General features: G+C 40.2%; 1 protein-coding gene across 1 annotated transcript in view; it reads left to right on the forward strand.

The window, feature by feature from the left end:
* The window catches only part of gtpbp2b (GTP binding protein 2b), a 30113-nt gene extending 21178 nt beyond the window's left edge, over window positions 1-8935 (forward strand). The window contains exons 9-12 of the mRNA XM_026172014.1: window positions 4699-4757; window positions 5012-5183; window positions 7367-7531; window positions 7610-8935. Of these exons, the coding sequence (XP_026027799.1) occupies window positions 4699-4757; window positions 5012-5183; window positions 7367-7531; window positions 7610-7798 (585 nt within the window). The 3' untranslated portion in view covers window positions 7799-8935. The remainder of the gene's footprint in view (window positions 1-4698; window positions 4758-5011; window positions 5184-7366; window positions 7532-7609) is intronic.
* Window positions 8936-16432: the final 7497 nt, after the last annotated feature.

Consider the following 16432-nt stretch of genomic DNA (forward strand, 5'->3'; position numbering starts at 1 on the left):
ACTCGGCCAGCAAGCGAGATGGGCAGTTTAGACAGTCTTTCCAAGTTCTGTTCAGTTTGATTTTATAAATTAATAAAATTATGTTTGAAAAGGCCAGAGAATTCACGGGTTACAGTTATTCCAAGATATTTGAAGATATTTGAGATTGTAAAAGGAAACGAGATCAATGTAGCGCTATCTAATTTTTCTAAAGAACTAATCGGAAACAATATGCTTTTTGTTAAGTTGATTTTGTATCCAGAAATTTTCCCAAATTCAGTTAGAACTGTCATAATTTTTGGCAATGATTTAGTAGGGTCAGTGATATATAGCAACATTTTTCCATCACTTCTGGTGACATAGCCCTGACTTAAATTAATTTCCTTGAGATTTACTTTATCCTCAGTATAACTCTACCCAGTACTTCATTATTGAACATGCATCGGTTAAACCCAATAGTCATTGGTTTTAACCGATGCATGACACTAGAGATGGACCGATCCAATATTACGTATCGGTATCGGTCCAATACTGGCCTAAATTACTGGATCGGATATCGGAGAGAAATAAAAAATTTAATCCGATCCATTAAATATCACAAAAGCACCTCACAAAACTTGTGACATGGCGTAACTCGGCTCATAGCCTTAGCACGTCGAGCAGTATGCGTCACGTGATAGAGCGGCTGTGGCGTGCGAGACCTCTCAGTGGTCTGGTTGAGTATTTGGAGCCTCACTACCAAACCGGCATTTCATCTCCGAGAAAGTGATCCCAGAGAGAAGTAAAGCAAGTTCATAAGTTCATCTCTGAATGTTTGTAAAGCATTCCCACGTTAAGCTTAACAACCGATATATGGAGCGACTGCCTCTCTCTCCCCCTCCCTCTCCTGTCACTACTTCAATCATGAAACTGATCAATAATCGGCTGATCGGCTTTTCTGTCACGACTCCGTCTCTCTTGTTTCTTTATCGCCCACTTTGCGCAAGAAAGAGGCTAAACAACAGCAGCAGGTTTAAGCTTGATAAGCTGTTCTTAGAATTTATTTAATATTACACCAGGATCCTTTTCTGCGTAGCTGATGGCTGGTAACTGTGCAGGGGTGGGTCTAGCAAAGTTTTCCCAGGGGGGCAGGTAGGGCATTAACAGGAAAAGGAGGGCACAATGAAATGCTTTTCTGTCTTATTCTCATTTAAAATGTCTAGCTTTTAATAAATAACTATCTGAATCATACACCCAAAGTTTTAATGTGATGTAAAATGTATAGAAGTCCATTACTGTATATAGTAACTATTAAGTCTAATATACCCTAGTAAGCCAAAGTACTTTTTCCTTTGGGAAGGTTCCATCTGTGCAGTCTGCAAATTTGTTGAAGAAAGATGTTGAATCTATTTAATTATTCTTGAAAAAGGTTAGGTTGCTTAATATTTCCGCTAAGTACTCTTTAAAATACCAGAATAGGGAGGATGACACCATCCTCCCTATTCTGGTATTTTTAGGTTTAAGTTTATTTATTACACGGCGTGCTGCGGGGAAAAGCCTGTTCTAACGTTTGAGTCTAAGGTTTATTTTTTAGCACCTGGCGGCTCTTTTTTGCTTCTCATCTGTAAACACTCTGCACACTCTTTAACAGGATTCAGTTTATTTTGAAAAGTCTCAACAGGATCTTGAACTTTATTGTGAAAGGTTTATGTGCAAAACAAACAAGCGGATGGTGGAGCTACGCCATGGTTTTAACCTCGTTGTTGCTAACGACAACGCGTAAAAACAGTTGCTTGTCCATCTGTGGTGTGGTTATATTAAACATAAGAGAAAGAGAGAACTTTATGAAATTGATATAGCCACTACAATGACCATCAAAATCATGAAAATATTGCCATAAACAGTTTATTTTGCGACACCACGAAACAAACGATAGCATAATAGGAAACGATAGACATTTTTATATTGTTATATCAAACAGCCCTAGTACCCGAAACTTTATTAATTTTAACCTAACCTTAACCTAACTCTAACTTTTCTTTAACTTTAATTTTACTTTATTGCCTTCACGCCACAGTTTAGCTGCCTGGGGACCATATGAGGGGAATTGAGATACCTCTCACAACTTAACCTCCTATAACCGTACACCAAACCAAGTTTGAACTTAAATGTAATTATTCCCTTACAGATATTTTGACATTTGAAATATTTATTTCCTTATATATGTGTGTATATAAAGAAGTTGAGTTCCCACAGTACCAAAACAGATATGTCTCCCCACAACATCAGTTCAATAACTAGAGATCATTTGGATGATATGAACATGATTTACTGTGACAGATAAACTAATGTATTTGGCGATTAGACTCTGATGGACCATCATGGCAGAAAAGATTCTCAGGCGTGACAAGAGTTAGGATAAGACCTCTCCCAGTCTAGATGGTTGTGGTGAGGAAGATGGAGCTCTGATCGGGTTACACGAATGAGAACCTGAAAGAGGGAATGACAGAGCACTGAGATTTAAACCACACAGAGTGGCTGATTGGCTTTAAAGAAGGCGGGCAAGAAGATGATTGGATTAGTGTAATGATGACAGTACTGAGTTTCACAGCATGGGAAAGTGGCAGTGGAGTAACGAACAGGCTAGCAGCCAAACACTCAGGAAAGCAAGCAGATGAATTATTACATTACTGCAGCTGCACTCGCAGTCTTACTACCACTCTTCATTGTGCAGCATCTGTTTACCACAGTGTAAGTAGAGGCCAGGGGTCGGCAACCTCTTTAGTCCTTGTAGTGCGGCTCCGTGTGGTTTGGGCAAACAAATTAGAAGTATTTAGCTGAAGTGTAATTTATTTATGTTAGTTCTTTTTTAATTGGAAGATTATTGTGATATTGAAATATAAAAATACAATTATATTCTATTATTTTTTCATCGCTCAAAATAAGCGTCACACTCACGGAAGCCGGTGTACCCGCCGAAACGCCGCGCATTTATCGAGACTTTCAACCCCAGGTAGGCCAATTATAGATCCACATTATGTCAGCAGCTCCACCGTGAACTATGTTAAAAACAAACACCGCTCACGCCTCACAGAGGACAGCTTACAGTCCTGCGTAAAGATGAAAGTGACTTCGTACAGCCCCGATTTGCAGACGCTGTGCGCAGAGGTTCAGGAGCAGAAGTCCCATTGTAAACATATCACAGCAGACCCGGCGATGTTTGCATGAACACGCTTTTCAGCATCTCTCTATTGACCACTTTTCACACACGGTTGCTGACGCATACAGCCGGCTGTAGCTTTTCAGCTCACAGCCCGACATATACCAACAACAACACAACAGCATAGATAGCGCAGACGTTAAGGCGGTGAGGCGTGATCGTGGGTGCCGCTCAGGTGCGTCGGCCTCTCCTGCAGCGGCGCTGCAGACCACACCCCGCCACACACATTAACCAGGAAAAATACATATTTAGGCAGAATTTTGCAAATATCTATTTTTCCTCTTTTAGCAGCATAGTGCTTTTTTAAAAATGCTGGATCATTTTCGTTCAGCTGGGCGTCTTTCCTTTTGTTATATTTCTTTAAGAGTTCAAAATGTGTTAATTACATAAATAAAATGTAATTTTCTCTGTAGCACTTCATGGATTTCATAAGCAACACACTTTAGTTGTTCACACAAAGCGTAAAGGTAAAAAACAATATATACAGTGTTATCTTCATTTCAGATGTCAAAAAGTATTTGCGGCTCCCAGTGTTTTCTTTTGCGTGGAAACCAGGTCCAAATGGCTCTTTGGGTCTTAAAGGTTGCTGACCCCTGGCACAGGGTAAAGAATGTGTTAGGTAGTAACTGTGGTGGGCCCAGAACACGCAGACACCAGGGGTTTCACAGTGACAGTGTTGTGTTTACAGTGACTGTGTTTTATTCACAGTGACAGAGAGAGAAAACACAAACACAGTTCGGGGGTGTGCAGGAAAACTGGCAGGGCACTCGACCGGTCTATGGGAGGAGAACAGAATTAGAGACTGAACACAAAAGGCAAGGATGAAAATAAGTTAGGAGGAGAGTTGGTGAGCTTACTTGGCACAAACTGAGTTACAGACTCGGAAAGAAGTTTAACTGGAACAAAGGCTGAGGCAGGTGGAGTGTGTGGGCTGCTCGCGGTGCAACCCATCTCCTTAATGTCAAATAACTTAATGGCTTTTTATCATTATTATTATTGTTATTATTATTATTAACATTATTGTTTTGTTTACTCTTATTGTTGTCTTGCTGCTAAACAAATTTCCCCTTTGGGGAATAAGTAATTAAGAATTTGAATGTAATTGAATTGGTAGGCAAGGTGATTCCCAGTTCAGACCGATTAAACAGTCTTCAGAGGCACAGACAGGCAGTCGGGGAGCGAGGCAGGCTGGTGGAAGGAAAATAAGATCTTAAAACACTCGGCAGGTCGTAGATGCCAATCTAGAGAGCGAACTCGCACGTTACTACTTGTGGAAGAGGCAATAATCTTACACCAGATGTCAGCTCCCTATAAAAGCTCCGGCCTGATTTGCCACAGGTGTGCTGGTGATCCTGCGAATCACCGCCCTGCCTACCCTGCGCCGAAAAAGGAAAAAGAAAACAAAAACACACCACACACACACACCAGCCCCTAATAGAATGTGGTAGAGACGTGTGTGTGACTTGCATGCTGGAGTGTGGAAAGCGCAGACTGACATTTAATCGTTTCTGTGTTTGAAGGTTGATGAGATCTACTCAGTTCCTGACGTTGGGACTGTGGTTGGAGGAACTCTGTACAGGTGAGATAGCACTGTCTGCTTTAATATGTTGTCAATATTATTTTACATTTTATTCTTGAAACAGTGGGAACCCCAAATATTCATAGAGATATATATAACACATGACTTTTATAAGAATAGAATCTTTGATAATATATCGCAGCTTTTCATTTTACGGGTCCTTGGTTGGACACAGAGCAGGTCTTTGTAATCATGGAAAGTGCCGTGCATTACACTAAGAACAGTTTGTGTTTGTGTGACGGTCTGTGTTTCAGTGGAATGTGTAGGGAGGGTGAGAGGCTGGTGGTGGGTCCAACTGATGAGGGCCGTTTTCTGCGTCTGAAGGTGGGCAGTATCCAGAGGAACCGCTCTGCCTGCAGAGTGCTGAGGGCTGGACAGGCTGCAACGCTGGCTTTGGGAAACTTTGACCGTTCACTATTGCGCAAGGTTAGAGGCCACCTAAAGACATGAAAGGATGTAGGAGATGATTTAAAGGGGGATTCAGGTTTTTTTTTTAAATGTAACTTGCACAAATTCATACATCTCTGTGTGTGTATATTGCATATTTTGTTTGCTCTCTTTTATTTATACTGGAAGTTACTTTGCAGTTCCTTTGAGAATTTGGAAAACACAGAGGGAAGGATCGCAGTCGACCTTCATGGTCGCAGTTTTTCAAATTTATTAATGGTGTTTAATTTCTCTGCGAAACACAGACCAGACTCATGCTAAAAATACAGAGTATTCTGTTATTAGTTCAGGATCTTTACCTTACAATATAAAGAGGTAACTTGAAGCAACGGTTGTTTTGAATTGTCCCCCAATGTGTTGAGGAAAGGATCTCTATAATTGGCAAGGACAGACGACAACCCAAAATGTTCTAACGTACATGCAAGAATTGTCTAGGAAGTAAAAACTCTGCAAACCCTACATACAAAGTGTCTCAATCAATTTATCTTTCCTTGATATAGTGACTTCTTCTGTGACTCTAAAACTCAACAACTTCACTCAGTTTAAATTTGCACAGTGTACCTTTGTAGGTCATCTCCTCATGCACCTCTGGACTGCTGTCAGTACAGCTGCTGTTATCAGATTACTATGGGCTCTAACTGTGGCCATAAATATTTTGTACTTGTAAATCAGACTGCGTAGTTGTAACTCTGTGCTCAAGTTCCCTCGCTTGTGTGTGAGTTTCAACTTAAAAGTGCAAATTTTGACCAGAAATTTCTTCCTTTCAGCTTTAACTTGTAATTATTTTTTACAAACACTGAAATTCTTATCTATGGATGCACAAACATAACATGTTCAGATTTTTTGGGTTACAACGTTACAAAACAAAAAAATCTTTCTGACCGTAATTTGAGCCCTCAGATTACTTCCTGGTAATCCAAACAGAAATTCACATTTTTGGTCTCTGCACATTTTTAAGGTCATTGGTGAAACTGCAGACACCACAAGTGGTGAGAACACAAGTTCAGAGAGATGATGTAGCTTTGTATTGTATTTTTTTTTTCAGAGAAAATTTGTCCATATAATTAAAAGAAAAACAACAAAGACAAAACTCACAAGACTATTGAATTTCTTGACTCGCTCAAATGACACATAAATTGGCACATATAGTTCCTGAGTAAGGCATGAAAAGGTGGGATGTTGCTCATGAAAAACATTTGACTTGCAGGTGTCCAAATTGGTCTAAGGAAAATTCTAAATGCATCCTGAAAAGCCACTTGCAGTTTGGCTTTGGTTATGGCTTTACTATAATTACACCATAAATGACCCGTATTTTTTTTTAAAGTACAATAGGCTTAAAAAGTGCCAGATGTATGTGCCAAGATATTAGCTTGCTCGTACACCTTCACAGCACTGTCTTTTCACATCATCATCATCATTACAAAGATCACTTGTTAAGATATGACCCAAGTCATACGTTGTTCCCCACATCCAGTACTTGGTTGCTAAATGAAAAGATGGAAAATTTACCTTGTCATCCTCCTTAGTTGTAACAATCACAATAACATGCTTTTTAGGGTTAAAAGCAATATCATACCGGGCACTATAACTAGCACAAACTAAGTAACTACTGCAAACCAGGACTGTAGGGAGACAAAATGACCAAATCATCATGGAGGTTACCCACCATACACCCAGTCTTACATTCATTTAACTTGACAGAAAGATCATCAATATTCAAACTGAATACAACAGGAGACAATATTGCACTTAACTTGCATAGTTTGATGTGAGGAAAGTGTATTGTCTTTCCATCGAATGTTTTTGTGCTAAATTGCTGATACATTTGTTTTTGACAACTTGTATATGTTGATGGATGTGAACCCAGCGTTGCTCTTCAAATACCAACCTGTGTATTAGAAGGTGGGCATATTATTTATCCAAAAATGAAACATTTCTCTTGTGAGCTTGAACTTATGGATGATAGAAGCTAGTTTTGGATTCTACCACCTGGAAATGTCTGAGAGTGTGCACAACCAAGTTGTAGGAAAATTTCAATTTATTCGTAACAAGTTGCACACTAATGGATAAAGGACTGCTTTTTGATACCTGTAAGACCTGCAAATATTCTACAACTGCTGATAACAACCTGTGGTTACATCAGTGTGTTATTGGTGTTACAGGGCATGGTGATGGTCAGTCCCAAGATGAACCCAACCATCTGCTGTCAGTTTGAAGCTGCCATTGTCCTGCTCTTCCATGCCAAGACTTTCCGTCGGGGGTCACAGGTCACCATACACGTTGGTAATGTCAGGCAGACTGCCACTGTGGAGTGCCTTCATGGAAAGGTTTGAAATTACATAATACATGATTATTTTTCAAGCTTCTATGTAACCACATCATGTAACCTTGGATTTCTGCTGCAGGATGAGCTGCGTACTGGCGAGAGAGCTGTTGTTCGTTTCCGCTTTATCAAACACCCCGAGTACTTGCGCCTGGGCGCTAAGCTTCTCTTCAGGGAGGGCGTCACCAAAGGCATCGGCCATGTCACCTGCCTGCTGCCCCCTTCTCAGAATCACAACCAGAACCACGACCAGAACCTGCAGGATTATTAAAAATTGCTCCTTCATCAAACAGACAGATGTTGAGGCAGTGAGAATGATGACTGCTTGGGGAACATAGGTCTCTGATCAAATTTAGCCATGCACATCATGTTGGAGTCCCACCTGTTTTGGATCTATGTTTCTGTCCTCATCCGTTCCTGCGGTGATGTCAGAAAGGCTGTTTTCCAGCAAACATTCATATCTTGAGTTAAAGCTGGATGACCATTAAGTGGACTTAAGCCTGAAGATTAATTTGAAGTTTTGCCACAGATTGATTAAAAGGTTCCTTTTTATCATTGCCGCTGTCATTGGAAGATAGCAGGAGTATTTTAAAAGCATGAATAGTGCTTACTCATTGCTGATGTGGAGTGAAGGTGTAATTCTGTTTCTCTTGATGTGCACGACGGATTGACCTCGCTCTTCGTACTGTCTCAGAGACATGTTTGCACGCTTAAACTCATCAAGAAATTTGGTGAGGGAAGATTATATTTAGCACATACTTTATTTTCATTAGTCTTAGGTGGATTCCTTTCTAAGGAGTCTGCTTATGATGCCAAACATTTTAGACCCTTGCCGTGGTTTTTTCGCGGTCTAGCCATTGACTGGGGTATTTTTCACAAAGCATTGGATGAGTCAGGCGCCATTATCTGACAACATTGGTGGGCAAACTATTAATTTGTGATTTCAAATTATCACCAGAAGTGTGTAACTTCATTAGCAACATCCTCCCGAAATGCGCCAACAACATTGAGAGTAACATCCTCCTCTCTGACCCTTAATGCTCGCTGGTCGCTATGATAATGCGTAAATATTTCCAAATAAGACACACAACTACAACAAGGGAAAAGACCCAGTTAACTGAGTTAATGATAGAAAACCCTGAAAACCATCAATTTCACACCCGAGCCTCAACTCTCGCGGTACGAAATGACTCAGGCTGTTTTCCAACAAACATTTGTGTCTTAACTTAAGCTGGATGACCATAGTGGACTTAAGCCTGAAGATTAATTTGAAGTTTTGCCACAGATTGGGGGTTGCGGACTGCTGGACTAATTATTGCAATGACTGATCTATATGTACTGAATGGTTGACTAAGGCTACATTCACACTGCAGGTCTTAATGCTAAATTCCAATTTTTTGATCAAATTCGACTCTTTTTTTTTGTCTGGTTGTTCACACTACAAATAAAATGCAACAGCAAATGCGCTCTAGTGTTCACGGCATGCACAAAAGAAGACGCAAAAGAAGACGTCACACACAACACGCTCTGCTTATAGAAGTAAAAATGGCTGCTACAGAGCTAGTAGGTGTTGTTTCAGCAGTCTATCAATTTCTGCACAGTCATAACCGACATAATTTTGAAAAATTATTAGGAAAAGAACGACACTGAGAAAAAAAGAGAGCCCGTGCTTTAACAATGGCCTCGTTTGGACCAGTGGCTCCATGCGGAGGTATATATGGCCACGGAGTCGTTTAGCTTGTTTGAATTGTCTCCCCATATGCTAATCAAGTCCAAAACCTCAGTTTCTGTGATCGGATATGGGTCGCATAGGGTCAGAAAAGTCGGATTTGATGCATTTTCGCCTGCAGTGTGAACGTAGCCTAAGATGTTTTGATGATTCAAAAAACTGTTTGGTCTTTTGATTTGAGATCACATTGTACTAGTTTGTGTTCAGAACTGTAAAAACATACTTCATGCTAATACTTATTTCTGCAGGACGACCAGGTGATTTCATTACAGTTATTTTTTGAGGATGATTTACTTTCTGAATGTTGGATGAAATATATATTTTCGTCCGGAGTTAAGCTGTTAGTTAAATGCATCATAAGTCACTGTGGTCCAGGAGTGTGACAGGTTCCTTTTCCCTCAAGAAGGTGAAAAAAAATTGTAGAAGAAACTGGTATTAAATTCTTAACCATCAAATCCTGTACATTCAGTATCTGCATTTACGAATGGCAGAAATATTTGCTACTAGGTTTCCAGTTTGTTCCAACTCTCCATTCATATTTGTTGGCTGTATTAGAAGTTTGTACATTTTAGAAGCCAGGCAGCTTTTGCAGCTAAACCTAACCTGCATGCCCTTTGAGTGATTAAAAAACAATCGCACATTTCAAGTATAACACACATGTGGTGGAGTGTTTATGCAGGTAAACTTCATTTTTCTGGGGTTCTGTGCAATTGTAAAGCTAAATATTGAATGTACTTTCCTTGATCCTGTGTAGCATTTCAATCTTATTGCTGTTTAATGGAGTGATGGTTGATTTCGCACTTTGTATTTTGATTCTGCATGTTGGAGACTACCAGTTCTGCAGTACAGTGTAACGTGGAGGTGGTACTGAAAGGTGTGACATGCTAAAGCTGAACATTTAAATGTTATGGGGTGAATTTATTAGTTTTTACTGACCGTCCCTTTTAGTGAGAAATAAAAAAGTAACAGTAAGAAATGCAAATTCTGCTTTCATCAATTTGCAACTTTAACACAGAGGATGTTTGTTTTAGACATCGTACTATGAAAAATGGTTTTGTTCTCCATCTTCTCAGCTTTTCTGAGTTATGGCTGTCAGTCTGTCCGTTTTAAAAAAAATCTTCCATAACATTTCCATATCATGGTAGTCTTTTGCATTTGTTTCCTCCATCCGGACTTGGGAACTTCTAATCCTGGGGTCTTTATCATCAAAAGAGCCATTTTGCCCCCTCATCTGCCCAAAAAAAAATAGTCAGGAGCCGCAAAAAATAACAGAACTTGTAAACTTTTAAGTTTTTATCTTTTTTTTAAAATTAAAAACTAAATAAAACAACAGAAGTGCAGTGTGCATTTGTAGGCCTGCTTTGACATATCTTAAACTGAACTGTAGGCCTATGTAAGTTCTTCCTATATTTGTGTAAAAGTAAAATAAAAACCAACCCACTTTAATATAAATAAAACAATAAATAAAACATTTAGCTGCAACTTAGCAGCTTTAAAAAGAAAATTAGGAGCGTCTTTGACAGCGTCGTTGTGGGTGATCGTGGCTCAAGAGTTCGTCTTGTAATCAGAAGGTTGCCGGTTCGAGCCCCGGCTCTGACAGTCTCGGCCATTGTGTCCTTTGGCAAGAAACTTCACCCGCTGCCTACTGGTGGTGGTCAGAGGGCCTGGTGGCGTCAATGTCCGGCAGCCTCGCCTCTGTCAGTGCGCCCCAGGGCGGCGGTGGCTACAATGTAGCTGCCATCACCAGTGTGTGAATGTGTGTGTGAATGGGTGGATGACTGAATGTGTAAAGTGCTTTGGGGTCCTTAGGAACTAGTAACTACTCCACTTATACAATCCCAACAGAGCACTTAGATCATCCAATCACAGGCTCCTAGCACAACCTCGAATGAAGTCGAGAGGAGACCGGGCCTTTGCCACCGTGGCACCCAGACTCTGGAATAACCTCCCTGTTCATATTCGTACTGCCGAGTCTATCCAGTCTTTTAAATCACGTCTTAAAACGTATCTTTTTACTTTGGCTTTTGATTCTAACTAGTTGGCTGTTCTAGCTTGTTGTGTTGTTGCCTATTGTTTGTTGCCCTGTTTTATTGTTTGTTTTAATTGTCTCATGCTTATACTGACTGTGAAGCACTATGGTCAACACTGTTGTTTTAATATGTGCTATATAAATAAATAAATTTTGATTTGATTTGATTTGATAGTAAGGCGCTAAACAAATACAGGCCATTTACAGAGTCCATGTCAGTGTTCTCTCATCCTCTTCGGGTTTTTTCTCAGCCAGCAGTCAGTGTTTTGAACTTATTTAAATCTTTATCCACTATGTTGGCCAGTTCAATTTCTAGATCAGGCTTGCTTGATGCAATGATGGCACGGTGGGAATAATCATAATTTTTTTGATTGTTCGCTTTTTTTGAACTCTCTTAGGGAGGGGAAGTGAGAGAACGTACCTTTTTGTCCATCTCTTGCGAACACTGTCATCTTGCGCTCAAATGCCAAAACATTCTCCAGCGTCTGCAGGGCCGTGCTTCCCTTTACTTGGAGAGTTTTATTCAGCGTGTTCAAGTGACTTGTCATATCCACCATGAAGTAAAATTTACCCAGACAATCGAGGTCTTCCAGTTCAGGATAGCGGAAGCCTTCCAAGTTTTCACATGCTCTAGACATGTAGCGAAGCGTTTCAGCACCTCTCTCCTGGACAGCCACCAGACTTTGTTGTGCAGCAGGAGATCGGCGTTGTCGACTTCTTCTAACAATGAACAAAACTGTCGGTGGCTTAATCTGTTCGCAATTATCTTGATAACGAGGTTCATCACTTCAACACATTCGGGGTGAATGTTTCTGCGCACAGTGCTTCTTGGTGGAGGATGCAGTGAAACGCCATCAGCTATCGATCCAGTGACTTTTGAAGTAAATTCACCAAGCCTAATGTGCTCATCTCATACTGGGTGCCCCATCAGTAGACACTGACACCAGGTGAGTGGTGTTTTTTCCTTTAGCTTCTAGACAACTCACAACAGCCTCACAAATGTCCTGCCCTCGTGTTTGGCCCTTTAGCGGTATGAGTTCAATCAGTTCTTCCTGCGGCCCATAACAGTTGACATATCTGCATAACAGTACTGTCTGCTCAACATCGTTCACTTGACTCATCACAGGCAATTGAAAATGATTGAGCTGAATTGATGTCATCAATTTGCCTACTGCTGATGTTTTCTGCCATTTTAATGGTCCTGTCTCTGACGGTCTTTGCAGAAAGAGGCATTTCTCTAATTTTCGGAACAATTTCCTGCTTGTTTTTAAAGTCGGAGAATAGATGCTCTGATGTTTTATGAACGATTCTTTCATAAATTCTCCGTCTGTGAACGGCTTCCTCCTCTTTACAATCTTCAGGGATGCTACACAACTAGCAGTGCTAGTTGACTGTGGAGAGCTGATCCACTTCTTGAAAGATAGCTTGCTCTCTTCAGCTTTTCGTAACAGTTCTGTCTTCGGCTCCATCTTCAGTTGGGGATTTTTCAGCGAATCCTTAGTGCTCTAACACATATCCATGTGTTGGAATGGCCCAGTCAAAGTCCAGATCTAAATCCAATTGAGAATCTGTGGCAAGATCTGAAAACTGCTGTTCACAAACGCTGTCCATCTAATCTGACTGAGCTGGAGCTGTTTTGCAAAGAAGAATGAGCAAGAATTTCAGTCTCTAGATGTGCAAAGCTGGTAGAGACAGACCCTAAACAGCGGTCCCCAACCCCCGGGCCACGGACCAGTACCAGTCTTACAATCCCACACACTGAGGAGTGTTTTGGTTGATATCTCTTGATTTTCCCATGTCACAGAAACAGGCTCTGTGTTTTGCCTTATATGCATCCACAGCTGTGCCACCAATTTACTCACATGGACTCTACCAGGGGCGGAGCGTGGGGGTGGCTTACTGGGCTTAAGCCCGGGTGTTTCAAATGTCTGGCTCCGCCTCTGGACTCTACTAACCTATCAGAAGCTTCTTCACCTCAGAATGGAATCTCTGGAGTTTTCTTATTAATTAACAATAAACTTAGTGTATATGTGCTCCTAAATTTGATGAAAGTGATAAAAAATAGAAGCTCTGTCTGTCTTTATTCTGACATTTAACTAATTCAAAAGATATTTCAATATTTATTTAACCAAAACAAAACAAGTTTACTCTAAATTGATGTTGTACAGTAAAAAAATGTTCTTGTGTTTTCCATAAAGTGTAAATATCTGGTTTCAACTGTGAATAAACTGCTGTGTATTGAAGTTCCTCTTGTTTTGCATAGAAATATACTGAACAACATACAAAGCATAATATATAAAATAACATCTACCAGAGTTTTTTCTTTGAAAGAAGCTCCTCATGTCCATTCTTGTATATCAGTGCATTACTGAAACCGATTTATTTAGCCGTGGAGGGAAACAACTGAAAATATGAAATAAACACACATGTAAGCTAAGACTCTCTAAAGAAACAGCATTGTTGTTGTTCGGCTTTTCATTTCGCCATTTGTTGATTCACTTGAAGACCAAGTAACGTAATATGGGTCAAGTGATCAGTTTGATATCAATCTTTCGTGATGCACCGTCATATTTACATTATTTGTACAGTACGAATGATTTGCTTTGGTACCTGGTCGAACTTCAGTTCTGCCTGGCTGCGTTTCTCCAACAGCGCACTCGCAGGCAGCAGCTGCCCCGCCCCGCTTAGTGTCTGAGCTCGGATCATACCAATTTTTACAGTCGTAAATTCCCACAGTGTGCACTATGTGCTTCGAATATTGTGTGTAGTTTTTGTTTTATACAGTTGTCAGCCAGACATCTAACTATGAAAAAATTACACTCCAAAAGACCCCGGGCTTCTGACAAAACAACCCGGGCTTAAGCCCAGTAAGCCACCCCAGCTCCGCCACTGGGTCAGATGGGTTAAAATTGCTAAATCTAGTTGCCACTGATCATCATTTAGTAATCAGATTACAGTAATGTGTTAGTGTAATCCGATTACTATTGCAAAAAAGGTCATTAGATTACTGTTACCTTCCCATGAGCACGCTGCATTACTAAAACCGTGATTTTTTTTTGGCGAGAGTGTGTCATGACAATGACGTAAGCGAGTGAGACGTTTGTGGCAACAGCTGTGTGCAGATCAACAATGGAAAATATAATGAGTGTGGGAGAGCATATGAGCGTGCAGCGTTTGAAGCGTGGAACTACTGACCTTACTTTGAGTTTGATTCCGTAAAAAGTGACAAAAACATTCCGGTGTTCACTGCGTGGAAAGAAAACTTCTTTTTACAGCAAAAAATACCCCTAAACTTCCAGCGCCGAGTACACTGCCACAGGAACGTGAAATTCAGAGAAACTGGATTCTTCCACTGACATGACAGCTGCGACACACCTGCACCAGGGCAAACCTCCGGCTGCCCACTCCTGCTATACAGGTGAAAATAAAGCAACAAGACTGGTGAGTCTTTGATTTTATTTATTTTCTGCTGTGTTTTACGTCCATCTATTTGAAAGAGTGAGTGTAAACACAAAAAACTATTTAATTTTATATGCTGGAAAGTGCAGAAAATAGGTTTAAATGTTTGGTTAAACAAATTTCTTCCAGTCAGAGAATGTTGCACATAATTTAAGTTTTGCTTGATGCATAAAGTTAAAAGATTAAAACTAATAAAACAAGTTTTAAAAAAAGACTTTTTCATTTGATTACATTTTATATGGTGTTGGCCAGAGGGGCCGATGGTGCGATATGGCAGCCTGGCTTCTGTCAGTCTGCCCCAGGGCAGCTGTGGCTACAACCGTAGCTTGCCTCCACCAGTGTGTGAATGTGAGAGTGAATGAATAGTGGCATTGTAAAGCGCTTTGGGTGCCTTGAAAAGCGCTATATAAATCCAATCCATTATTATTATTATTATATGATGAATTGGGCTGACAGATCTATTACTTTATTACCTATTCAGGTTGTAAAATGTTTTTAAAAAGTAGCTAAGTAACTAATTACTTCAAAAATAAGTAATCAGTAAGTAATGGGATTACTTTGGGGAAGTATTCAGTAATTAGTTACTGATTACTTTTTTCAAGTAACTTGACTGACACTGATGTTTAGCTACACGGGAAAACTTAATCTCTGGACAGAGCTCTCGATATCTTTCCAGGAATTTCCCTCGACTAAGCCATCTCATGTCAGTGTGTAGCAACAACTAAGAATGGACCTCCAGTTGCGCACGAAATAGCCGTCTTTGAAGAGATCTGGTGCGATGGAACAGGCGAACTTTGTTGCCACATCCATTATCTCTTTCATGTTAAGCATTTTTGTGCATAATGTGTGTATTATGCAGTGATAATTGAGGAAGTCCGGGAAAGCATCGTCCTCCCTGCAACTGGCAATGAATCCATTTGAGCTATCATCGCAGGCCCTTTGTCTGTGGTGATGGACACCTATTTGTATACTGGGAGCTGGGTTTTCTCAATAAAGTTTCTGAAGAAAAATGTCCTCTCCTCACGTGTGTTCTTTCATGAGCAGTACTTTTAATAGCTCCTTTTTTGAAGCCATATCGGTAAACACCATCCGAATAAAAATGCACAACTGGGCTGTGTCACTCATGTCTGTAGACTTGTCCAGTAGCAGTGAGAAACACTCGCAGTTCGCAATATCCTTCCTTCTTACTTGGTCCAGAGCCCCCACTCATTTTTATATCCGTTTCTGAGTTTTGCAGCACTTGGCGTGCCTTCACGCGCATACGTTGTTACCAACGTGTCAGAAAAGGTCAGATATCAGACTGGCTGCCCTGTATGTAAATCAGGTGACAAATTTCACAGTGAGCATGGATAATAAATAGGCTGACATCTAATTTTTAATGCCATGCGATCTACCCACACTACCGTTGCGATCAACCGGTATATATATATATATATATATATATATAATATTTACATTTAATTGTGTCTGATGGTGTTGACAAAAACCTTGCACTTCCCCAGCAAAAACATAAATTAAAAAACACCTGGGAGATTGTACCAAAACATAGTCAGACAGCCAAAACTTTGTGTAACAATTATATGTAAATGTGTTTTTGAAAAATCAAAAAATAACTTTTTTACCTGTTTAGTCACTAATCTCAGGAATTGCTGAAATGCGAACTACCAAGAAAAAGAATTGCATTTTTT

This window comes from Astatotilapia calliptera, chromosome 6 (genome assembly GCF_900246225.1).
Source record: "Astatotilapia calliptera chromosome 6, fAstCal1.2, whole genome shotgun sequence".
In the NCBI taxonomy this organism is placed as follows: Eukaryota; Metazoa; Chordata; class Actinopteri; order Cichliformes; family Cichlidae; genus Astatotilapia; species Astatotilapia calliptera.